The 23,012-nt window shown below is 31.2% G+C and overlaps 1 protein-coding gene across 1 annotated transcript in view; it reads left to right on the top strand.

Moving 5' to 3' along the window:
* The window catches only part of LOC121116065 (uncharacterized), a 129,480-nt gene extending 106,957 nt beyond the window's left edge, over nucleotides 1-22,523 (top strand). The window contains exons 2-4 of the mRNA XM_040710278.2: nucleotides 16,452-16,638; nucleotides 18,560-18,716; nucleotides 21,897-22,523. Coding sequence (XP_040566212.2) covers nucleotides 16,452-16,638; nucleotides 18,560-18,716; nucleotides 21,897-22,250 — 698 coding nt within the window. The 3' untranslated portion in view covers nucleotides 22,251-22,523. The remainder of the gene's footprint in view (nucleotides 1-16,451; nucleotides 16,639-18,559; nucleotides 18,717-21,896) is intronic.
* Nucleotides 22,524-23,012: the final 489 nt, after the last annotated feature.

Genomic DNA, 23,012 nt, shown 5'->3' with positions numbered 1-23,012 from the left:
TAACTCAAATTACAAATAATTTTGGCTTAATACTATATCTCAACATTAATCTAATATGGGTTTTCTCTGTCATGGACTACGAGAGAGAAGTACTGGAGACAGAATAGAGGCAGCTGTTAACTGCAGTCCTCAAATTCGATTCATTTATTATGTTTCCTTTATTAATTTGATTGTGATTGTTCAACTTTTATGACGACACGAATAATAAAAAGCAATGATGTAAAGAGAGTACAGTCCATTGCTGACACAATTATGTCTTCCATTCTACTCTCTACAAGGTCTTGACTCTGAATAGCATGTCTTCATTGATCTCAGAAATATATCACTATGTTGCAAGGGACATCATTTTATAGCATGCACAATAAACTATAGTGTAGAACGTACTTTTGCTAACGTCAGAGATTGTATAATAAATTGAAAGGGACACACCGTGTTGGAAGTATATGAGTACCCAAAACTTGCACTAGGATCTAATTAAGATTGTATTTTTCTTATTTCAAATTAGGAGGATTCATTACACAACCAAACGACAGCTGAAACAAAAATAAGCAAGTTTTGTGTTTATTAGTGTTGGGTTAGTCTGGACTGAATGAACTGGACCGACTATCCATCGGTATAGACTATGTGAGTCGATGGACCGCGGTCTGGACCATCAAAATCAGAAAAAGAAAACATGTCACATCATATACCTTTTTTAAAATAAAATATATAATTATAAATTATGATAATTCATTTCGTTGCTATTTCGAAATAGAGCATTCCTTTGTCTCCGCAGGCCGGTTGTATAATTTTAAAAGCTTCTATTTTGTGGTCTACGTCTTTAGTCCCCGGACTGATGCAGGGCTGAGTCACATGACTAGTTTTTTTGCCCAACGAGTGAATCGATCACGTGACCGACTCAGACCAATAATGGACCGACCCAACACTAGTGTTTATCCATGTCTCTATGTGTAAAAAAGTGGGAGCAAAAACAAAAAAGACAACGTGTGTGCGATCTACTTCACTACTGTGTCAGTACAAGAAGGCTGCAGATATCGTTTACATCTTCATCTGGACTGCCTAAAATATCAAGAAGTCCATTACATGGCCGTATAGCCAAGAAGAACCAAATCTAATAGAGCAATAATATCACTAAATTATGACCAGCCTCCATGTAGCCCGCATCCTGCCCTAATCTCGACCCCCTAGGCTTTGTAGTTCTAGCTGCTTTATAGAAGAATATCTGTTGCACCTTTCATCCAAATAATATATTAACAACTAATTTGATATATTGATTAAATGAAATAACCAGATATTTCAAACCGCCTATTTTATTATTTTTATTGTCGACTGTCAATTTTCTAGAGTTCTCACACCTTATTAATCTTCTGAACGCTGATTGGTTGAACTTGAATTTCCTGTGATTAAGCTATGAACACTTCCCTACAATAAAATGAAGAAAAATCTAATATTTGGGAAAAATTATTTATCTTTCCATTTCTTCAATCATTTGATTATTTATGATGCCTCTCAGCGAGCCAATTTCCAAAATGATAACGTCATGTAACTCCAATAAACAAAATATGAGATCAACAAAAAAAAAAAAAAAAATTGATGATTTTTTAGTAAGTTATTATTATTTTTTTTCGCATAGAAAATCTACATATATTAGGAAACTAATTATGAAACATGCCCACGCAGGTTAGGCCTATATGTATGTATATGCCCCTTTTTATATATTGTAGGGGTTGTTGTTTTTTGTTCTTCCAATGTTTATTTGCTCAATTAATAAATCAATATTGTATTTTACATTTTGAGAAATTAAACTTTTTGGAATATTAATAATTATTAATTAAGGGAGGGAGGGGGGAATCTCCCACGCAATGGATTTTTATTTATAGTATATTACTATTCATTTCTCGAGTGTAGGTATACCAATAAAAAGAATAAAATTTTGCGCATGCTGGCATCAATTGACTTGTTCAATTCCACCCCCTCATTCAGAGACGAAAGAAAAATGATTTACACAAAGCATATCTACTAGTCATTAGTGTTGAATCTGTCCTAGATCCTCGAATCAGTCTTTTCCCCACCAAACCCTTTCAGTCTTTTTTCTAACTGCTCCATTTTGTTTTAGGCCTATTCCAGGGCGTTACCTCAGTAAGACAAAAATATACAGTATATTTAGATTGTCAGCTATCGATTTTTCTGCATCTTTTCTCTTAATCAGTTTTCTTAACGTTGATCGGTTGAATTAGAATTACCTCTTTTTTTTAAAATTATTTATTTATAATGTTGATATTTGTGTGAGGACTCAAAAACCTACAAAAAAGGACTCAAAAATTAAAAGATTTTAAAAGTCGTTTTCTCTACTTCTTATATATATATATTGTGTCATTTTTATGGTAAACTATTGAATCAAAAGTTGGTAATTCAACAATTTTCTACACTTTTTATTCAGTATGTATCCCTCCATTCTGAATGATGGCTTCATTACGGGGACGAGCAGAAACACAGCTGACCTTATTGAAGTCCGGGGACGAGTTTATCCTCCGTGATCAGAGCCTTCAGGGCATCAACATTCGGGTTAGAAGTCTTGTTCGTAAGGCCCTACAAGCCTTTTCTGTCTGTGAGTAATTATCAACTTAGTTTTTAAAAAGAAAAAAATGAATGGAATCGTTCATTTTAAGGACATGCTCTTCGAAACGAATCGTTCATGAACGACACATCACTAATATCTAACCATTTCTGTTTTGGAGATGCTTTTAGATTAAACTATACCCGAAGACAATCATCATTGAGGCATAAAAAAACGAAGAGCCAAATTATATAAATAAAATACGCCAAACAATGTAAATTTTGATAAAGAAAAAACATTCCGCCAAATGTAGTCTTTATATGGATTGAAAAATTGTAAATACATTACTACTTATTTATACAAAGTTGAAATCATTATTAGTATTACAAATGTTTAGATAAATTTACATATCTTTATAAAATATGTAAATATTTATGAACGAATTTCATTTTGATCTCTCAATAGATCTTGCTTCAGTTATAATAATATGTATACGTTGTATTGAATACGTTATATTGATCCATAACAAAATCTTTTTTGATCCATTCAATGAAGAAAAACAGCTATTTAGAGCGTTTTACATTACGTCATCCTTCTGAAAGTCGGCCATTTTGAAGAAGACAATAATAACTTACTTTTATAAGAATATGTAATCTTTGTTTCTACTATGGAACTGTGTATTTATTTATTTTTCATTTTCTCAAAAAACTTAATCTATTTCATTTAATAACTATCTTATGGTATTTTAATGTATCTCTAAACCTTTCCTTCAAAACGAACGGTAAAAAGGTTTGAAATTATTTGGTACCTAACCAATTGCGTCCTTCTTTCCAACTGTTGAGCCATCCTTTATTTCACGGTTACTCGACTAGATTAAACATTAGGACATGTGCAAAATAAAAAAGTAGCTTGTTGCTTAAAAAATGTTGCATGCAGAGAAGAATTTTCAAAACGCCCTCTATTTTAGTAACATACACTTATATATTTTATAAAATAAAAGTATCATTCAGGAAGTTGTATTATTTATTTTTTTTAAATTCCAAAAATCAAGCCCCTCCCCACCCCCACCCAAGAATGTTGAAAGGTAAAAAAGATTGCACCGGTTCAATATGACCCAAATTATTTATTGAGAATGATTAGAGTTGGAAAAAATTAGATGTCAACTTTAAAAAAAAATATTCATGACCCCTCTGAAAGGAAAATCTATTTATTTATTTTTTTTCACTAGAGAGGTTGGAGTGCCATAAATATGACAATAACTAGCTACACAACTTCCATGGATTATCTCTTTTAATTCACCTAACAAGATAAATTCTTCTGAGGGAAGAAAATATTGCATCTACGTCACAAAGTAACGTCATCTGTGCTATCATAAAAAATCAACATCTTGTAGAACAAATAAGATTTCAAGTAGACAATGAATCTACTCAAGCCAATAGGGCATTTTCGTCGCTTACTCATAGCCTTGATTCCCATACAATTTGGATTGTGTTTGCCTCATCCAAGATGGCCGACTACAAAAATGATGACGTGACAAAAAAACGCACTATGGTTAATCGTTTTTTGACCAATTAAATACTCCCCTATGCAAATTTAATGTGCAACTAATTACTTCTTGTATGAATAGGAATCTTATCTGTTCCTTGTATCAGATTTATTATGCAATTAAATTGCAAATGATAAAGTCATTAAGTACCTACCTAAAACGCCTTTTTTGCATTAAAAAAATTATTAATTAATTTTTGTGGAAAATATATAAATTATTTGATAATATAAAATATTTTTATGTATATAAATATCTAACTATAGTTGATTACGATTCACTAGTTCAAATATATATATAGAGAGAGATGATATCATGAGTAATGGATCAAAACATATTTCTAGAGAGTTTCCCATATTGCTCAAGGTGCTTAATGCCTACTTATAAGACCCCACACCTCCCACTCATCCTCTATTGTTAAATAATTTGATGATGATTAAGTCGAGTTATCTCATAATTAGTTATTCGGAATAATAAGATAAGAAAAATTAAAAGCCTACTACGCCTTGATTGCACATTCAAAGTATCAAGTGCAAAAAATTAGGCAAAAACACCTTGTGAATTAACTCCGCCATAAGACAAATCTTCATTATTAAAATATATTAGACAAAAAATTAGACATATAAATTTATATAATTTTCTTAAAATATGTTATATATTTACAAAATAATATGTTGTTAATTAATCACATATCGTATCAGAATATATCGTTGACATTATTGTATTTCGAAACCTTTCTTTTAAAAAGAAAAGTACAAAATGCTCCAAAAAATATTGGTGAGGTAATTGATCCATTCTTTTCAACAATTAAATTACTATTTAATCATTGTAAAAAATAATGTTCACAACTTAACATGACATAATTCGATCAATCAACGTTTAGAACACAAATAAGAAGAAAATAAGCCTAAAAATCGACAGCTGATAACAACTTTTTGGGAAATGGTTTGATTGGTTCAGCTCGAATTAACTCTTGTGTAGCATTTAACAAGTTCTTAATAGGTATAATTATGTCTGCAAATTTTGTATTTCGTCCCATTTTCGTCGCATCATTTTCATAAAATAAATCTTCGTTACCAAATACATACATTTCGTCTTGTCCAATCCGAGAAAATTAACACTATTCTCTACTATTAAGTAAATAATTGCCTAATAGTTGAGAAGAGTGACGTACATAAATGACTTCAACAGCTTAAATGAAAGTACTTCCAAGACTAGGCCGTACAGTGGGCCCCATTATATTACTCTATGCCACCTTGGCCGCATTAGATTTTTGGCCGGTGCACTGGAGGAAGAAGAAAAAAAAGAAAATATATTGAAGGATATGAGAGACAGAGAGAGAGACTTTCAATGCAAGGAGGAACGCTTATTCAGCGTAAATGGACGGTCTATAAGGGCCTTTCCCCATATCATAAAAGTCGAAACCATTGAAGAAAAAAAAAAGTGGTAGTCGGAAGACTCCTTCAAAAAGATGGCTTTTGTTTTAACTTCCAGGATGGTTATCTAAGTAGTAGTGGTGATGGTGATAGTTTTGAGCAATTTAATAAAAAAATTCCTTTAATTTACTTCCATTTTTTATATTTTTATATTTTTTTACTTTTTGTTTGATACAACTGACGGCTAATTGAAGGGGTGTATCGGAACAAATTCCAACATACCGGTATTCCGATTTTTAGTACATATGAATGCCGTATTGATCCGGCAAAAATTAGTATAAGCCTTTTCTGGGCCGGATACTAGATTGAAATTAAAACTCAATGCCGGAATTTCTAGCTATCATTTATTCTTTTTCTTAATTTTTATATTCTTTAATCCTAGCTCAGTGCCGTCTGCAGGGGGTTACCTGGAAGGGCTCTACCCCCCCCCCACTATTCAAGGAACTTTTTGTTTTTTTACTAGAACTTATTTTCGTCATTCCGGCAAATTATGCAGTAGAGCAAAAAATTTAATATTTTTTAATGATTCGTTGAACAAAAATAATCCTTTATCTTCAAATTATAAAATGTTCTACTACAAAAAAGATATATATGGGGAGAATGGCTAATTAACAGACAGTTTTAGACCTCTTTCATTACTTTTTTTGAACTTTTTTTTGAAGGAAAGGTTGAGAGATAAAAATAGGATGACAATGTAAAATAAGGGACAATACAACGCTTCTGGGATATCAAGCACCATGACAAAATATCTCCTCATTATAACATAAATAAAAAGTATTTATACATACATTCGAGACCCCCTCCCAACAAAAAAGTGAACAAAAGCACTTGAAAAAGCCATTCAAAAACCTGCTTCACTTAGGTATTTGTTATCTAATAATATAGTAACATAAATAAAAGCCATGACCATGGAATGAATGTTGTCCTTTTGATTGTGTGAGTCAGACTTCAACGTCATACTTAACACAATCATAGGTAGGGATCAACTAATTAATTGAAAATACCTTTTTCATAACACATAATTTAATAAAGGTCACAAAGACACCATGGGATACCAAAAATGATAATTTTTATTAATTCCCTATAATGAATTAAGTATGAGGAAATGATTCTGTAGGGACTTAACCTTTATACATATGTGAAGATATTTGTAGAACTGTTAAAAAATACGAATGAAATGAAGTCATAGTAGAGGGATTGTTTGATTTTCCGGGAAATAAACTCACGATCTAAACAGGGGGGAGGGGTAAAACGTGAGCTGTTGATATATATTGTTTTGTTTTTGCCAAGGGTACATTAGAGGGATCACTATTTTTTTAAATGAAATAGTATGAAGGTGCCCATTTAAAGTATATACATATTTGATAAAGTCTTTCCAAACCCACCAGGGAGATATTTTAAAGAAATTGAGTCATTTTAGTAAGAGGTTGCGATAATATAAATATTTTAGATGTAAAAAATAATAATTTATTATGTTCATGTGATAAGTAGAACCTACATTTTCGTAAGGAAAAAAAGAGCTCTAGGAGTTGGTGGGACCTGAATTAAGGTCCTATATAGAGGAGAACCTTCTTCATTTAAAATAGCTTTAGTGCAGGGGAAATATTTCAATTATATCATATTCTTATATATTATTGTATTACATTTTTAAAAGGATTTACATCAAAACTAGGAGAGAATGCTTGCTTCAGAGGGAAAAGTTAACACCACAACGACCTATTAAATAGTGAAAAAAAGGAAGAAGGAGTACAGACAACTACCATTTTTCCTTTTCTAATTATTGATGATAGTTTTTTTTTTTTAATTATAAACATGTCAACTCTAGTGATGAGGCAAGTTATTCATTGTCAAATGGTCACATAAATCAACAAAAACCAATAATATAGGATAGTGTTGGTCACATAATAACCTTGTTTCAATTTCAGACATTTTCAAAGTTTATGATTAAAAAAATTCCTCATGTGTAAATAATTATACATTTGTGTTGTTAACTGTTTGTGTGTATTCTGCAAATTACAACTTTACATTCAAATTGGCTAAAATCATTAAAATGGCCCTCGCGAGATTTGAAAAGACTTAAAGTGAAGTCGAAACTACTATTATAATTCCTAGACATATCATACTCATATGGGCACATTCTCACTAATTCATTTCAAAAATAATGATCACTTTACGGACATAATATGTTATTGGTTAAGGTGTCCCATAGCATATGAAGCAATTTATTTTCTTCAAAAATCCACACACTCTAATGTTTTATATTTCATCTCAGTTACACAAATATGACTTCTTCTTCTTTTTAAATTACTTTTATTTTTGTTCGCATTACCTCATTAACACAAAAATATACATTGTATTTAGTTGTCAGCTGTCGATGTGTATGCCTCTTTTCTCCTAATCATTGTTCTGAACGTTGATTGGTGGAATTGGAATTAGCTCATGTTAAATTGGGAACAGTTATATACTATTAGGGGATATTAATTCCATAGTTGCAAAGAATTGGCTAGCTACAAACTGATTTTGAGAGTTTTTTCTATTTCTTTTTGAATGAAAGGTTGTGTGATGCAATAAAGAAAACGACGTGCTTAATGTAGATGTATTTCTAGATAAAGCTACGAAACAAAGTAACAAAACGACGACCAAGTGGTCAATATTTGTACAAAACAGTGGTCGTAGCTAACTCTTTCTTCTGTTAAATATTACTCTATAACTAACATAACTACCCAGTCTCCATGAATTCGCCCTTTAAAATGAATTAACAATGTACATTCTGCAAAGGGAAGAAATAGTTGAATACGGAATATTGGGAAATGACAAAAATGATGGAATGACGTCATTTGTTATGTCATAAAAAGCGACATCTTACGTGGGAAAAAAGATAGTTATGATCAAACTAACAGGGCGTTTTGCAACACTTTGTTTTAAAGCCTTATTTCCACCAAGAGAAGAGTCCTTTTTTATAAAGTAGAATAATATACTGCTCCAGTTTATAGACCACCTTACTAACGGTAATGATAAGGGAATTACAATGTAGCTAACATTGAGGAAAACCTGTTTTTTTATTACTTCTGGGTTCTAATGGTAAAATATTATTATTTACTTACTGTAACATTTTGAAGAATTACTCTTTATTTTTGTAAGTAAGTAACTAGTTACCTTCATACAACATTCAAAATGTGTTGCCATAAAAATATTACTAATAATTATTATCAAAGACATTTGACTGCCTTGTATTGCTTGTTTTGCTTATGATTGAGCATAATGCATTTAAACCCTAGTTGTCTATGACTCATAGAAGGTACATTCATAGTATCTTCTGTGGAGGAGTCATAACGAAGGAGGCAAATCAAATGTTTGTCTTTTATCGATGCATACATACATTCAAACCAAATATACATGCTATATAATGTATAAAATATATGCGTATATACTTAAGAATGTGTTTAAAAAATAAGCAGTATCAAAAGTAAAATAAAATAGCATATATGTACTTTTGGGACAAACTAAAGGACTCAACAGAAAAAGTGGATTAAATATCGACACATTTTTTGTCTACTTGGTTTAAAAGATTGGTTTAAAATTGTCAAGTTTATATAGGGGTTTGGTTTTTGGATTTATTTTTTGGTAAAAGAAATTTCAAATATTAAATTTTTGGGAAAACAATTTCAAAAATCCACAGATGTTCACAAAAATTCAAATTTTTTGAAAAAAATATCAAAAATTTAATTCCAATTATTAAATTTTTTGGAATATAATTTAAAAAATTTAAAACTATTGACAGAAAATGAAATTTTTTGGAAAAAAATTTAAAAAATCCATGGTTATTCAAAAAAAGTTAAATTTTAAGGAAATTAATTTTAAATATTATCTTTTTGCTCTGCTGCCTAATTTGCCCGAATGATAATTTTTTACCCCTATTTTCGTTCATAATTTTTAATTCTAGAAAAAAGCAAACATTCTCAAATTTGGTGGGGGGTTAATTTACTCATATAGTTTCCTAATTTTGAATTTGTACACAGGAAATGATTTTAGTCTCCAAGATCTATGCACATGTAGTCTTCGAGAACCAAATGAGAGACATCACGTCTTTATTGGAGACCAAAATGTTGAGTTTCCATCGAAAAAGAGCAAATATATTTTTATTATTTTGCCTTACTGTTCACTTGCTGATTCAAATCATTCAACTGATTTTTATGCTTTAAACGGCATAAAATAGCTACAGCTATTTTATATAACAAAATATACGAAAAAATGCATCGACCTCTTAATATAATTAAAATAATGACTATCCATGTTTCTATGTATAACCATGATTTTTACGTGTGTGGATACTTTGTTGAAGGCCATATTCCCGAACAAACACATTGCCGAATGACCACTTTGCCGATAAAAAGAGTGAACATATTTGCTGATGATTCATGCTATGATTAGGATTCCCAATCCTGTTACACCAATTTAATAAAAAAAGTGGAATTATTTGTCTTGAATATCAATGAGCAATGCTTAACTGTTGACTGATTAAAAATTGATTCATTTCATTATGAAGATGTTTTAAAAGCTGGTATAACGTGCTTTTAGAAACCATTGTAATAAAAATCTTAACCACCGCCCAAAAAATTAATTAAAAAGAGAAAATATGTTTGAAGAATCACGGACGTCCACACGGGTGGGCTGGTGGGGCTGCGGTCCTCCCCCCCCCCCATTTGAGGAATTTTGGTTTCTTACAAGAAAATGTAATTGAGGAATTTTAGTTTCTTACAAGAAAATGTAATATTTGAATTATTAGAAATTTAATTTAATCATTTAATTTTTGGAATTATTTTCCAAAAAAAATTAAATTTGCAATTTTTTCCAAAAAATTTAATTTTAACATTTTGGAATATTTTTTCCCAAAAATTTTATTCCAAAAACCAAGCCTCCCCAAGGCTAATAGAAATACAAGATTAGACCATCATATAATTGTGCTTGCTTGAATTTTTAATCTGATGTATTTTACTGTCTGCTGGGCAAGATATGCGGATTTCAACAAAACACGCAACCACTCATAGTCTATTGCGTTACTATTGCAAGAATTTTCAATCTGATGTATCGTACAAACTTGTTGGTAAGAAAAACAGATTTTGACAAAACTCGCAACCACTCATCTATTATGACGTCAATTTTAAAAGCGTGGTGTAATTCAAACATCAGTCGTACACTCGTTATGGTATAACCTTATATATTTATATTAACCTTAGATTAACTGACCCCCCTCCTGAAATATAATTTTTCTGACGCCCTGAGCCAATCAATGATTGAGATTCAATGGACAATGCGAATGAATCAATCGCTTAAATTGAATGTGCTGGAACTCAAATTTACCTGTTCAAGTATTGAGTGACATTTCTCTATTCCGAGGTTCTTTATAACTCTATAATTATCAAGATATGTTTGTCGTTGGAGTAGTCTATTAGATAATTAGATAGTATTGTAGCATGAATCATCATCAAATATATTAATAATTTATTTCAGCAAAGTGTCTGTTCCGCAAAGCGGTATGTACTAGATATAATAGAAATTGAATATTTTAAATAATCCAATACTATTCATCTCCAGATGTGTATATTCTATCAAACCTTCATATTTTTTGTAATATCATTGCAAAAAAAATCAAAATTAATATTCAAATGGTATGTTTGTGAGATATTACAAAGGTCATCAAATGAGGTCGAGGTGAATTTATATACATACACTTTACATAAACTAAATTTATACATTAATAATTAACCTTCATATCATGAACTATATACCTATTAGTGTTGGGTTTCGGAAAAATTCGGCCCAAAAAAATTCCTCTACACCGATTTTACAGATAAATTGTTTATAACATGACATCATATGTCTTTTCAAGTACATGACTTTATACGAAGTTTAAACAGAGATAGCTCGGATTGATTTTGATCCAGCCGTCTCTTATATCTATAAAGTATTTGTTTCTAGAACTTATGTGTACTTTTGAGATTTATTTTTTTTGAACAAATTGAATGACAGTTGATCTAGAAAAAAAAATGGTCTCTCATAATATATGAGACCGGAAAAAATCGGTCCAAAAATTGAGACCAAAAAAAATCGGTCCAAAAATTGAGACCGAATCAAAATCGGTCTACAAAGTGAGACAGAAAAAAAATCGGTCTACGGTCTGGACCAGCACAAATCGGTCTTGAAAAAATCACTTAAGACCGAACCGAAAAGAAATTCAGTGCTGGACCGAATCTCAATACTAATACCTATTAGGTAAACTTGATTACAAATCTACATAATAAAACATGAACCATATATAAATAACTCCAAATATAATTTTTAATCAATTTGGAGTTGACCATCAAAAGAAAATTATGCCACGGAGCCATTTAAATTTTTGGAAAAAATTCAACTTCCTTTTAGTGTTTAAAATTTGAGATCCGGTCAGGTTTTGAAAAGATAGAAGGTGCCCTAGTGTATATTCTTGTAAATAAAACAGTAGATAGTTTTAGAAATTAGTAAGAGATGGATCAATGTGAGGAATTAAATACAAGCAGACATGAATTCTTATGTCTTAAATGTGAACTGGATTGGTTGAATTTTTGCCAAAATTACCTTCTTCGTAAAATTATTTGACATCGATTATAGTTTGACGAAATTTGAATTTTCTTCTTGTATTTTTTTATAATTCAACAATATCTCTTGTCGTAACGTGTACAATATACAATAGACTGCCCCTTTTTAAGGATAATAATTTTATTTATACTGGGGACAATAAAAAAGTTTGTGTAGTGGAGAGAGAGAAAAAATATTAAACCAAAAATGGGACGTCCGATAGATGTGGAAACTCACCTATAAATTTTCAAGACAAAAAGTATGTTTAGATTAATATTTTTTTAAGCAGATGAATACAATGGTAAAAAGGTATTAGAAAAGAAATAATCATAACAACCAATGATTCATCATGAGGTGAAGGATCACCCACAATGAAAAATCCCAAATCATCATGGATTAATAATATATAGGTTCCTTTATTTCCCATTGATGATATTGAAGTTTTCTTCCTATTGTATCCTATATACATAAGTATAAAACAGTAACGAATAAAACTTTTTGGAAATACGTTCCTCCTCCAGTTTTTATATGCTCTTGTAACTAGTGCTGTGCCGACTCTGTTCAAGTCGACTCAAATGCTGAGTCGATTTTCAAATTTTAAAAAATTTGAGTCAGTTGACTTCATATTTATATTTAGTCGACCTTTTTGTATGACTAAACCTTCTCAAATGATAGCTTTCTGACGCTTTTTCAGTGTGATCTTCTAATCCATCATAATTTATGATGATGCTCTTCTCATCTCTAAGGAGATAAATTATAAATTATGTCCTTTGAATTTTTGACAAAAAAAATTTCAAACAATTCCTAACGCCCCCCCAAAAAAAAAAAAAATATATATATATATGATCCTGCTGACGCCCCTGTAATACCACACATTTGTTCCTTTATTTAAGGAGATGGGGGGGGATGACAAATATCTTAGTTGAATTATGTATTTCTGTTTACATATGAAGAAAAGGGGGTGATCAAAAACATATGGTTGTAAATAAATGATACGACACAGGAGACAAATCTGATATATATGTATGTACCTAGTATTATCTACCTTAAAGCAACAAAAAGACCTTGAAACAAAGCAATGTTCATATATTAAATAAAGAAACATACGAAGAAGCATTTTGTCATCTACATAATTAATGAATTCCGTCTTGAGAAAAAATGTATATCTCTCACGAAATATGCATGTGTACCTATTGTTATAATTAATTAATTAGACCTTAAAATATAAATTACAGAATACATTAAAATTAGAAGGGTTTGTTTCCCTTCTAAAGAACAAAAAAGAGATTTCATTTGTGTCAAAAATATGTTTAATATTTTTACTTATTTTTTCCTTCTTCAGAAAGATTTAAAAAAAAAGTCTCTGTAGTGAGCAATGATGCCAACGTTTTGATCATTATTTAGTATAATGGGATCAATGCCTCCTTATCTAGACCCCAATTATACAAATCAACCTTTCCGCCAAGAATAACAATAAAAGAGGCCTGAAATTGCATGTTCATCATTCACTCCACAAATCTATTTTTCGTAGTAGAAATTTCATAGTGTAAAGATTGCACATTAGCTAAAAATTCCAGAGCTTCACACATAGATAGGGCCTATATTTCTTTTATTATTATTATTCATCTTATTTTCAGTAAGTACCCATCTTCAAAATACAGCTGTCAAAATTTCAAGACAATATTTTCCTTAGTTTGTGAGTTATTGTACTAAGTGGGATGCTACTTTTTTGTATTTCAAAAACAATTGATCAAAACAATTTCGGTTTATAATTTTACATTGCTTCTGAATTGGAAAAAATACCTTTTAAACTAAGCAATGGCTTGAAAAATATTGTGGGGACTCTGTTTCATTAGAAACGCCAATTAAACGTTGGTTTGTTGACTTCAAACATAGGCATGATGCAGAACGCAAGGGCCTTAAATGAGACGGTAACAACAGAAAACATGAAAAAAATCCGCTAATCATTTTTGAATGATTGGAAAGGGAAGTTGTGTGAGTTAGCTGACATCTTAAAAATATAAAAAGAACTTTTTGCCTTTAGATTGATTGAGTATTTATCCATGATAAAGCTCTATTCAATGTGGGTGCCGTCTTTGCTCATTATTGACGAAAAACGAAAACGTGCAGATGATTCTGTGCAGTGTTTAACCATGTTTAAACATACAAAGCTGGAATTCTTGCGTCACAATGTGACAATGGATGAAACATGGATCCATTACTTCACTCCGGAATCAAAACGATCTTCATCTGAGTGGAAAGCAACTGGTGAACATCGTCCAAAGTGCTCAAAATTACAGCAATCATTTAGAAAGTTCTTGGCCTCGGTATTTTGGGATATACATGGCATAACATTCATAGACAACATTGAGAAGGGAAATGTCATCAACAGTGAATATTATGCAGGGTTTTTAGAGCGTTCGAACAACGAAATCATAGAAAAACTGACCCATTTGAAGAAGAAGAAAATGTTGTTCAACTAGGATTCGCACCGTGTCACAAATCAGTCAAAAAAATGGCCAAAATAAATTAATTGAACTTCCAATAGCTTCTGCATTCACTTTACTCCCAAATTTGGCTCCCAGCAACTACTGGCTATCAGTAGACCTAAAGAAATTTCGCTTCGATGAAGATAAAATGTTTCATAAATGTGCCATTAAAATGTTTAAGTGTCTCTGGAATGAGTGTGCTGCTCTGGATGGAGATTATATCTACAATATATAAAGCCAATTTTGAACGAAAACAAATGTATTTTCTTTGTTAATCCTGGTACTTTTCATCCCATTTGTTAAATAATCTTCTTTTTTTTCAATTAATCAACGTTCATAACACTACCTTATAACGAGTAGTGAGTGGTATAAATACAAACAACTGACTCAGGAGTTGTAATGCTTTGGGTTCCTTATGGTTTTATAATACATCTAATCAGCTTTGAAATAAGAATATTTTATTCCTCAGATCAAGACATTGTTTTAAATTAACTGGTAGTTAGCCAATTATGTACAGTTATGTACATTACTCTTATCAGATGTTGGGCTATTATTTACTGAATAGTAGGGAATAGTGTTAATTTTAAAAGATTGGAAAATACGAAATATATTCGTGAACAAAGGCTTTTTCATGACGATGATGAGACGAAAACAAGAGGAATTACTAAAATTTGCTGAGGAAGTTAAAACTATTAAGGACTTGTGAAAAGCTAAACAAGAGTTCATTCGAGCAAAATGTATCAACTATTAATTTTTTATCCTTCTTTTATTTTCATCAGTATTCTGAGCGTTGATTGGTTGAATTTGAATTAGGTCACGTTAAGCTATGAACAGCAATTCCCAACAGTTACTTAATAGCAATTTATTAGTTGTGAAAAATTAACTAACAAATAAAAACTGTTGTTGGGCTATTTTTTATGTTTCTTTGTAGACAGCTAAGCTGCTCCTCTCCAAAAAATTATTATAATGGTCAGAGTTACCATATGAATTTTCATGTTTTATATACCAAAAGGGATTATAAATTACAATTCTAGTTCAAAGTAATAGTCCTTGCTGGACTCAGAAGAGAGTTGAGAATTACCATCGGAATAATTCCTGCATTTATCCTTGCTGGCTACAAAGTGGGATTTGCATGCCTTGTCTTCATCCCATAGCAGCTTGTGGATGTCATTATAAACCGTGAAGATAGCTAAGATGATCTCCTTCAAAAACATTCTTCAAATTATCAAGTTTACCAGGTTAATTGTTTAGTTCTTTCATTTCACAATGTGTGTGGTTTTAACTTATTACTCCATACTTATATCTAGAGAAGCCCTTAGGACCTTTAATTCTGATAGGTTTAAAATTATTTACAGAGCTATGTTCGTCTTTTGACTCACGCCATTTTTAGACACATTCATTATCCTCGCGTTCTACAAAAGCCCCCATCCCAAGTTAGTGTCTGTGAATAAGTTAACATACTTACATGCATATTTTTTTTTTTTTTTTTAATTATTATTTCAAGCGTCTTGTCTTCTCTTTCCTTTGAGTCTATTTACCTATACCTTGATACAATATCTTCTTAGCAATACATATTTTATAAAAGAATATACATAGATTACCATGTAAGTTGAAAGATTACATGTAGAGCATATCTAGATTAAACCCTATTCATTAATGAATAAAACATGAAGCAATCTTACAAATATTCAATGTATGAATAACATAATTAGAAGTAGAACGCCTTATCTTTTTAAGATTCCCTTTTAAGGGAATGAAAATGAGTTTGGATAGCCTTAATTATTTATTTATTCATTTTCCTCTTATTATAGGTTCTCCTGAGAGTGGAAGTGGGGAGAAAGTGAGTCCTCACGGATCCGAAGAGATGAAGCAAGACTCAACAGCTAAGTTCGCCTCGAATAAGACACCAAGAAGCTCTCTCGTCCCTTCCAGTAACTTATCAGCAATCATGGTCACAAATGAAGAATACTCGAGTCAAAGGATGCAAAGCCATTCCAGGTACTTGGTTTGATATATTATTCTAAGAATACTATATGCAATGAACATCAATTTTTTCCTTCTTTTATTTTTTGACCAACTAAGGGCTATTTTTTGAGTTTAATAATTATCCAATAAAGGAGAGAATTGAATCAGAATAATCATTTAATGAATGTCTTAAAGAATTAAAATAACTTTACTTCATGATTATTATTTTGGGGAAATTAAAAAAGTTGATAAACCCAAATTAATATTTTAATTCCTCAATAAGATGGTATTAATTCAATTTCATCTATCATCTCAAAAGCCCCCCCCTCCTATTTTAAGATGGGAAATGAGTGCACGTTTCAAAATATAATATAACTTTTTGAATTTATTTTTTTGACAATTTTTGAATTTATTTTTTTTGACAATTTTTGAATTGTTTTTTTTGACAATTTTTTAAGGAATTTTTTGTAGAAAAGGGATAAAAGAAAATTGACAAAATACAAACAAAATTTCAATTTTTTTATTCTTTTTATTGAATGAAGGAATTTTTGTTGTTAGTAGAAAATTTAATATTTAAAATTTTATTTAATCTTTCAAATTTTTTTTTCCAAAAAATTTAATTTTTTGTTTATAGCTATGGATTTTTGAATATTTCTACAAAAAATTTAATATTTGAAATTTTTTTCTCCAAAAATTTTATAAGTCAAATTTAGTTTGGGAAATTATTTTCCAAAAAATTTATTTTTTCTGAAAAGCTGTGGATTTTTTTAAAAAAAGTTCTAAAACATTTAATTTTTCACATTTTTTTTCACATAAAATTTTCATTTTTAGATTTGTTTTCAAAAAAAAAATCCCAAAACCAAGCCCCCCCCCTCAAAAAAAAAAAAATATATATATATATATTTAAACCTTTTGTCGCCCCTGTTGATTACTTTTATCCCAAGAAACATAAAAATGTTGTATATAACCAAAAAAGAGTGATTCCTTATAACTTGTAAGTACATGTTTCCGGATTCAAAAAATACTGAAAATGTAAATTCAAAGAAATGACCCTTGTTTTGGAAATCAAATAAATTTATTGGTATTATAAAAAGGAATAAAGGTTTGTCGTAAAGGAAGGACATGTAAATTTATAAAAAAAAAAGAACACTTTTTTTTACTAATATTTACGATATTTTGATTAACTTAATATTTTTGTATATGTATGAAACTATTAAGGTTTATATATATATATAGTACCCAAGTAGAACTATATTTCAACTTTTATATGATGAATCACATGCAACTTACACACACCTAAAACATTAAAAAACACGCACAAAAAAAAAAAGGAAATCACATTCCTATAAAAATCTTTTTATACATCTATCAATTATTTTGACATAAATATCCGACAATGGCATTCTAACGGATCTGAATTTATATAAGATGCTCTGAATTTTTGTGGTAATTATATTAATTTCTTTGTGATTAGGGCCAATATAAAAGTATGTTAAATCTTTAGAATTAAATGATATTTTAAAAGTCAAATAAAAAACACAGCATAAGTGATCCCAATATATTTAATATATGCTCACATTCAAATAAAAAATGCCCGTCTGTCAAGGTTCATTGATTTTCCGAAGGCCGAAAATTTTAATCGTCGGGGGAAGGGGTGTATTCAACTCCAACCCCTGTTGTCACAGACTGGTAAATCAGGTATAATTAGAGTATAAACACCAGAAAGTACTTTTTATCTGTGTAAAAATGAAGTTATTCAAGTTCTATTTATAAGCGTTCACAGAACTTGACTGATACTGAAAATTTGAAATAAAACAAACAATATATCTTAACAAGTTTAATTTAGCAATTAATATGACAGAGTTTGACTTGGGAAATTGAGAAAAGCATAGAAGAATAAAAATGTAGATATCTTCAAAGTAATATTCATATGGTATTTTATAAAATTTTACAGATCAGGCTCCATTGCAAGTGGAGGAGACAATGGAAGCACTACAAATGGAAATGGATATCAATCCGCTGAGAAATACAAAACGACAATGGTGGTTCGTCTTCATCCTGGTCAAACAAGGAAACTATCAAATTGTTCGACAACAACGGCTGAATTACAGGTATAGATTAAACAGTTACTCATGATTCGATAATTTATTGCTATCAAAAAACAAAATGTTGTAATATATGATGTCTGTCAACACAAAAGTATGTTAGGAGGTTTTTTTAAATGAATATCATACGTTTTGATTCTTTAACAATTTATTTGTATTAATAAACTATCTTATTAATAATGTAGAGACACTTTTAGTAGCTATGAGTCCTTTGTTACTTCCTTCAACTCTTAACACGAGTACTTATCTGGTGAGTTTAGCCAATCCAACATTTAAGTAGATATTTTAGCAAAATAAAACTGTATTAATCCTTAGGAGCTTAGGATATGATGATACTACATGCATTAATGAGCAAGTTGAATACTTGTTTACCATTATATTTTATACCTATGAATTAATAATATAAAATAATAATTGGGGAAAATGATATTAAATTTTGACTATTTGAAAAAGGCTAAGGAGGCAGCAGCTTAGCTGTCATGATATTTATTAGATATGCTGGAAGCAGCATTGAGAGTTGATAAATTGGCAAAGGAAGAAAAATTTATATATAAAAATTAAGAAGCTACCATAGACAACTATAGACTTATCCAGGGCTCTGTTGTAGTGTATATCTACACCAGCAGCTGATAGTATAGATATACAGAGTTTTGAAGCAAAACGTGGACTGAATGACTAATTTTAGAAAAAAAATGTCAATAATTTTATTTTTTGATAAATAGTTTTGAAAGTTTTTTTTTACAAAACTTTGAGACACGACCCTTGTGAATATGTTCACTCAATATGCCCTCCTTCCACAGCAATAACAGCCTCCACACGGCGGCAGAAAGCCTTGCAGGAGTTGATGATGAACTTATCGGACAAGTTGTTCCACTCCTTCAAAATGGCGGCCTTCAGGGAGTCCATGTTTTGGTGATATGTCCTGTTAGTCCCTCTCTCCAAAGTGCCCCACACAGCAAAGTCCAACGGGTTTAAATCCGGCAAAGATGATGGCTACATTTCCTTGGCCCAAAAATCCCTCATGATGTCATGCAGAACTTCTGGCATTTGGCCAATGGGTGTGAGGGTGCACCAACTTGGGTCCACAGATAGTTGTCCTCTGGGTAGGTGGCCTTGAGCCATAGCAGTATGGTGAACATCAGGACCTTGTAGTAGACCTCCTGGCCGATTTTATCCCCAGCCTTAAAAAGGAAGGGAGGCATCTTCTTGCTGTCGGACGCCACGATCCCCAGGACCATTATTTGGGGCGGATGTTTTATACGTAACACTCCCTTGACCCCCTTTGGTGATCCCCCCAGACTAACGGTCGTTCCAACGGTTATATACCTGGTCCACGGTGAAAATCTTCTCGTCAGAGAATTTTTTTTACTGTGGATCCATTTGCCTCGATCCATCCACGAACTTTCTTGCACCACTGCAGTCTCCTTTCCTTCAGAGTGCTCGTCAACAGGTGGCGTGGGGTCCTTGCGCAAGAGGACAATTCCAACTGTCAGTACTAGAAATTATTAACAAAGAAGACATAAAGTTGAGTGATGTCATCAAGGTCCAAACTTTATAAGTTTTTAGGAGTGAAATGGTCAGGACTGGAGTCTTCAGTCCTAAATAAGGACGGACAAAAGTGTACGCATGCCCACAGCTCATTTATTAATTAGTGAATTATTATTATCTATTTATTTTGCTTTGGAGCACTAATGAGTAGGGATGTTGGTATGTAGTAATTAAAGAAACCGAAAATGAACGTGACAATTTGAAGAATGCTAGATAGGAGAGCAGCTTAGCTTCCATCACGTTTTATTAGATTAGCTGCAAGCAACTGTGGGAGGAAGGAAACAAACACAATTGTAATCTAGTATTTTAGCAAGATCATGGGCAGAAATTACTCGAACTTTATTCAAAGTCCAACAGGCACTTATCCTTATAACTCCTTAGCAAAGTGCAAACCCTCATTGTGACTCTCCTTCTTTCGTGAGTACATGCACTATTTATTACTCTATACTAAGCTGTTCTCTCTCCAAGGATTAAATAATACTGATTACAGCTTTGGAAAATAAAAGCCCTGTTCAGATCGCCAATTAGAAAAAACCGCTCTCGCTCTGTTAGATCATATTTTATACACCTTTAGACGTTTCTAATTTTCTTCCATATCTCTTTACATATTATTTAATGGGTAGATTAATAATAAGAACACATAAAAACATTCTTTGATTTTAACGAATTCCTTCATAACTCAGAAACTAAGTCAGCTAAAAAATTAGATACAGGAAGTATTTAATAAATTAAAAATTTACATAAAGGGTGGAGCAAAAAAAGGATACATATAAAATATTAAAGGGATATTGTAACCTCTGGTGTGTAACAGGTCGAGATTTCCGATTGCAAATTTTAAAGTCAAATAGAGTATCATCAATCAAATAAGGAATTTTATTATTGCTAAAATTTTAGGATATCTGAATCTATCAGAGTAGCTTGAATATTGAGTCAGTACAAGAGATGAAAAAATTAACCTGCTAACCCTGATAATTTGAAGAATGTGTCAGGAGAAGAGACGATTAGCTGTCACGAGCTTTGATTAGAACAGCTTAAATCAGCTCTGATAAGGGAGGAAGGAGAGAAGGAAATAAAAAAGAACATTGACAAGAATTACTCAAATGTTGATCCTCTATCATACTCTGAGAACTACAAGGACTTACAATTATAACTCTCCCAAAAATCCTCAAGGTTATTCTTCGTCTCTTATAAGCACACACAAATGTATAGTCAAGTTTTGAATATAATTGAATGAAGTAGAGAAAGAAGTTTACAGTTGATGGTAACAGCTATGGGCAAGAAAATTCATTCTTCAGATTAACAATTTAAAAAAACGAGCCAGCTAAAAAATACAGACGATTTACAGCACTATTCAGTAACGTAATCGTGTTTTTGTTAGGGGGCGTGCTGATTTGAGACATTTAAATGACTCATCACAAATGCATACGCCGATAAATACTGCTACTGAAAACGTTCCTATAAAGACCACGACCCCTTGTGGTAACGGCCTTATAATTAATTCCATAATTGACCAGAATAATATGTTAATGAAATATTAGGCACTTTTAATTATGTCTTGATTTTTCCACACGATTGCTTTTGTGTTGACACAGCACGTTTACAATCATATTAACTACATTTTTCTTTTTCTTTATATAGAGCCCCTTATCAAACTCTGGATCCTTTTGCCGGGATGATGGAATGTCTTCCAGCTCAAGGAAATACTCCACAATTAGCAATTCAAGTATTGGAAGCGTTTCATCATTAACCACGTCCTCGCTGACTCAACAGCACCGTTATTCTGCGGATATTCATGGTTCGGATTGTGAAAAAGGAGACAATACTTCATGTTGTGCCTCTGGTCTTGAAATCACATTTGAGTCACCTCCTCAGACCATTGATATAAAGCTAATTCCATCACCTAGTGTAGAGGAAAGGAAAACCATAGAAAATGATGAAGAGGGGAACAATAACTTGATTTCCCAAGAGCAAACTGATAAAACACGCCAATAACCCATGCCCTCCCCCTGCTTTTATCTAAACACTAAACAGTTAATCTCATTTTTTTATATTATTCGAGTTGTAAATAGGACCCCAGTTGTGTTTATATGTGTTCCCAGTCTCCCATTTTTTTGTGGTACTTAATAGTTTTATAATATATATATTTTTCTATAATTTATAACTTATAATTAATAATGATTGATGAACTAACAAATGAATTTTTATTTTATTTTCTATCCAAATTTATATAACCATCAATTAATAAATATTATTTAATAAAAATGATATCTGATTTTCATTCTTAAGCACGACTTGTTCTATATTATATCACTCAACCTTTCTTCTTCTAAAAAGTATAAGAAAAACGGCTCAAAATAAAATGGTAGAAAATGAAGAAAAAGGCCTTGAACATTTATCTCTATCCAAGGCCCCGCTCATACTGAAACATATTCTGTTTGATTCCCAATTCTTTTGGATAACTATCGTATGATCCTTCATTTTATAGTAAAAAATTGTTCAAAGCACTTAACTTGAGCTCATTTGAGTTAAACAACTACGAATATAATGAATAGACTTAGGATTTGTGAGCAATAGCTCAATCACTCAAAAACTTACTCATTTTCGGTTTTTTTTTGAAAATTGATCATTTTTTCAGAATGGTGTGAAATAAATTGAAATTTTTTTTTCTAGATCTATTACACAACCGTTTTGATTATATTTTTCGAAAGAAAATCCATCTGTTGAATCTTTTTTTTTCATTAGAAAGAGAAACAA

The sequence above is a fragment of the Lepeophtheirus salmonis genome, chromosome 4, assembly GCF_016086655.4.
Source record: "Lepeophtheirus salmonis chromosome 4, UVic_Lsal_1.4, whole genome shotgun sequence".
NCBI classification, from domain to species: domain Eukaryota; kingdom Metazoa; phylum Arthropoda; class Copepoda; order Siphonostomatoida; family Caligidae; genus Lepeophtheirus; species Lepeophtheirus salmonis.
Note: the sequence above shows the minus strand (reverse complement) of the source record. Positions and strands in the feature narration are given on the sequence as shown.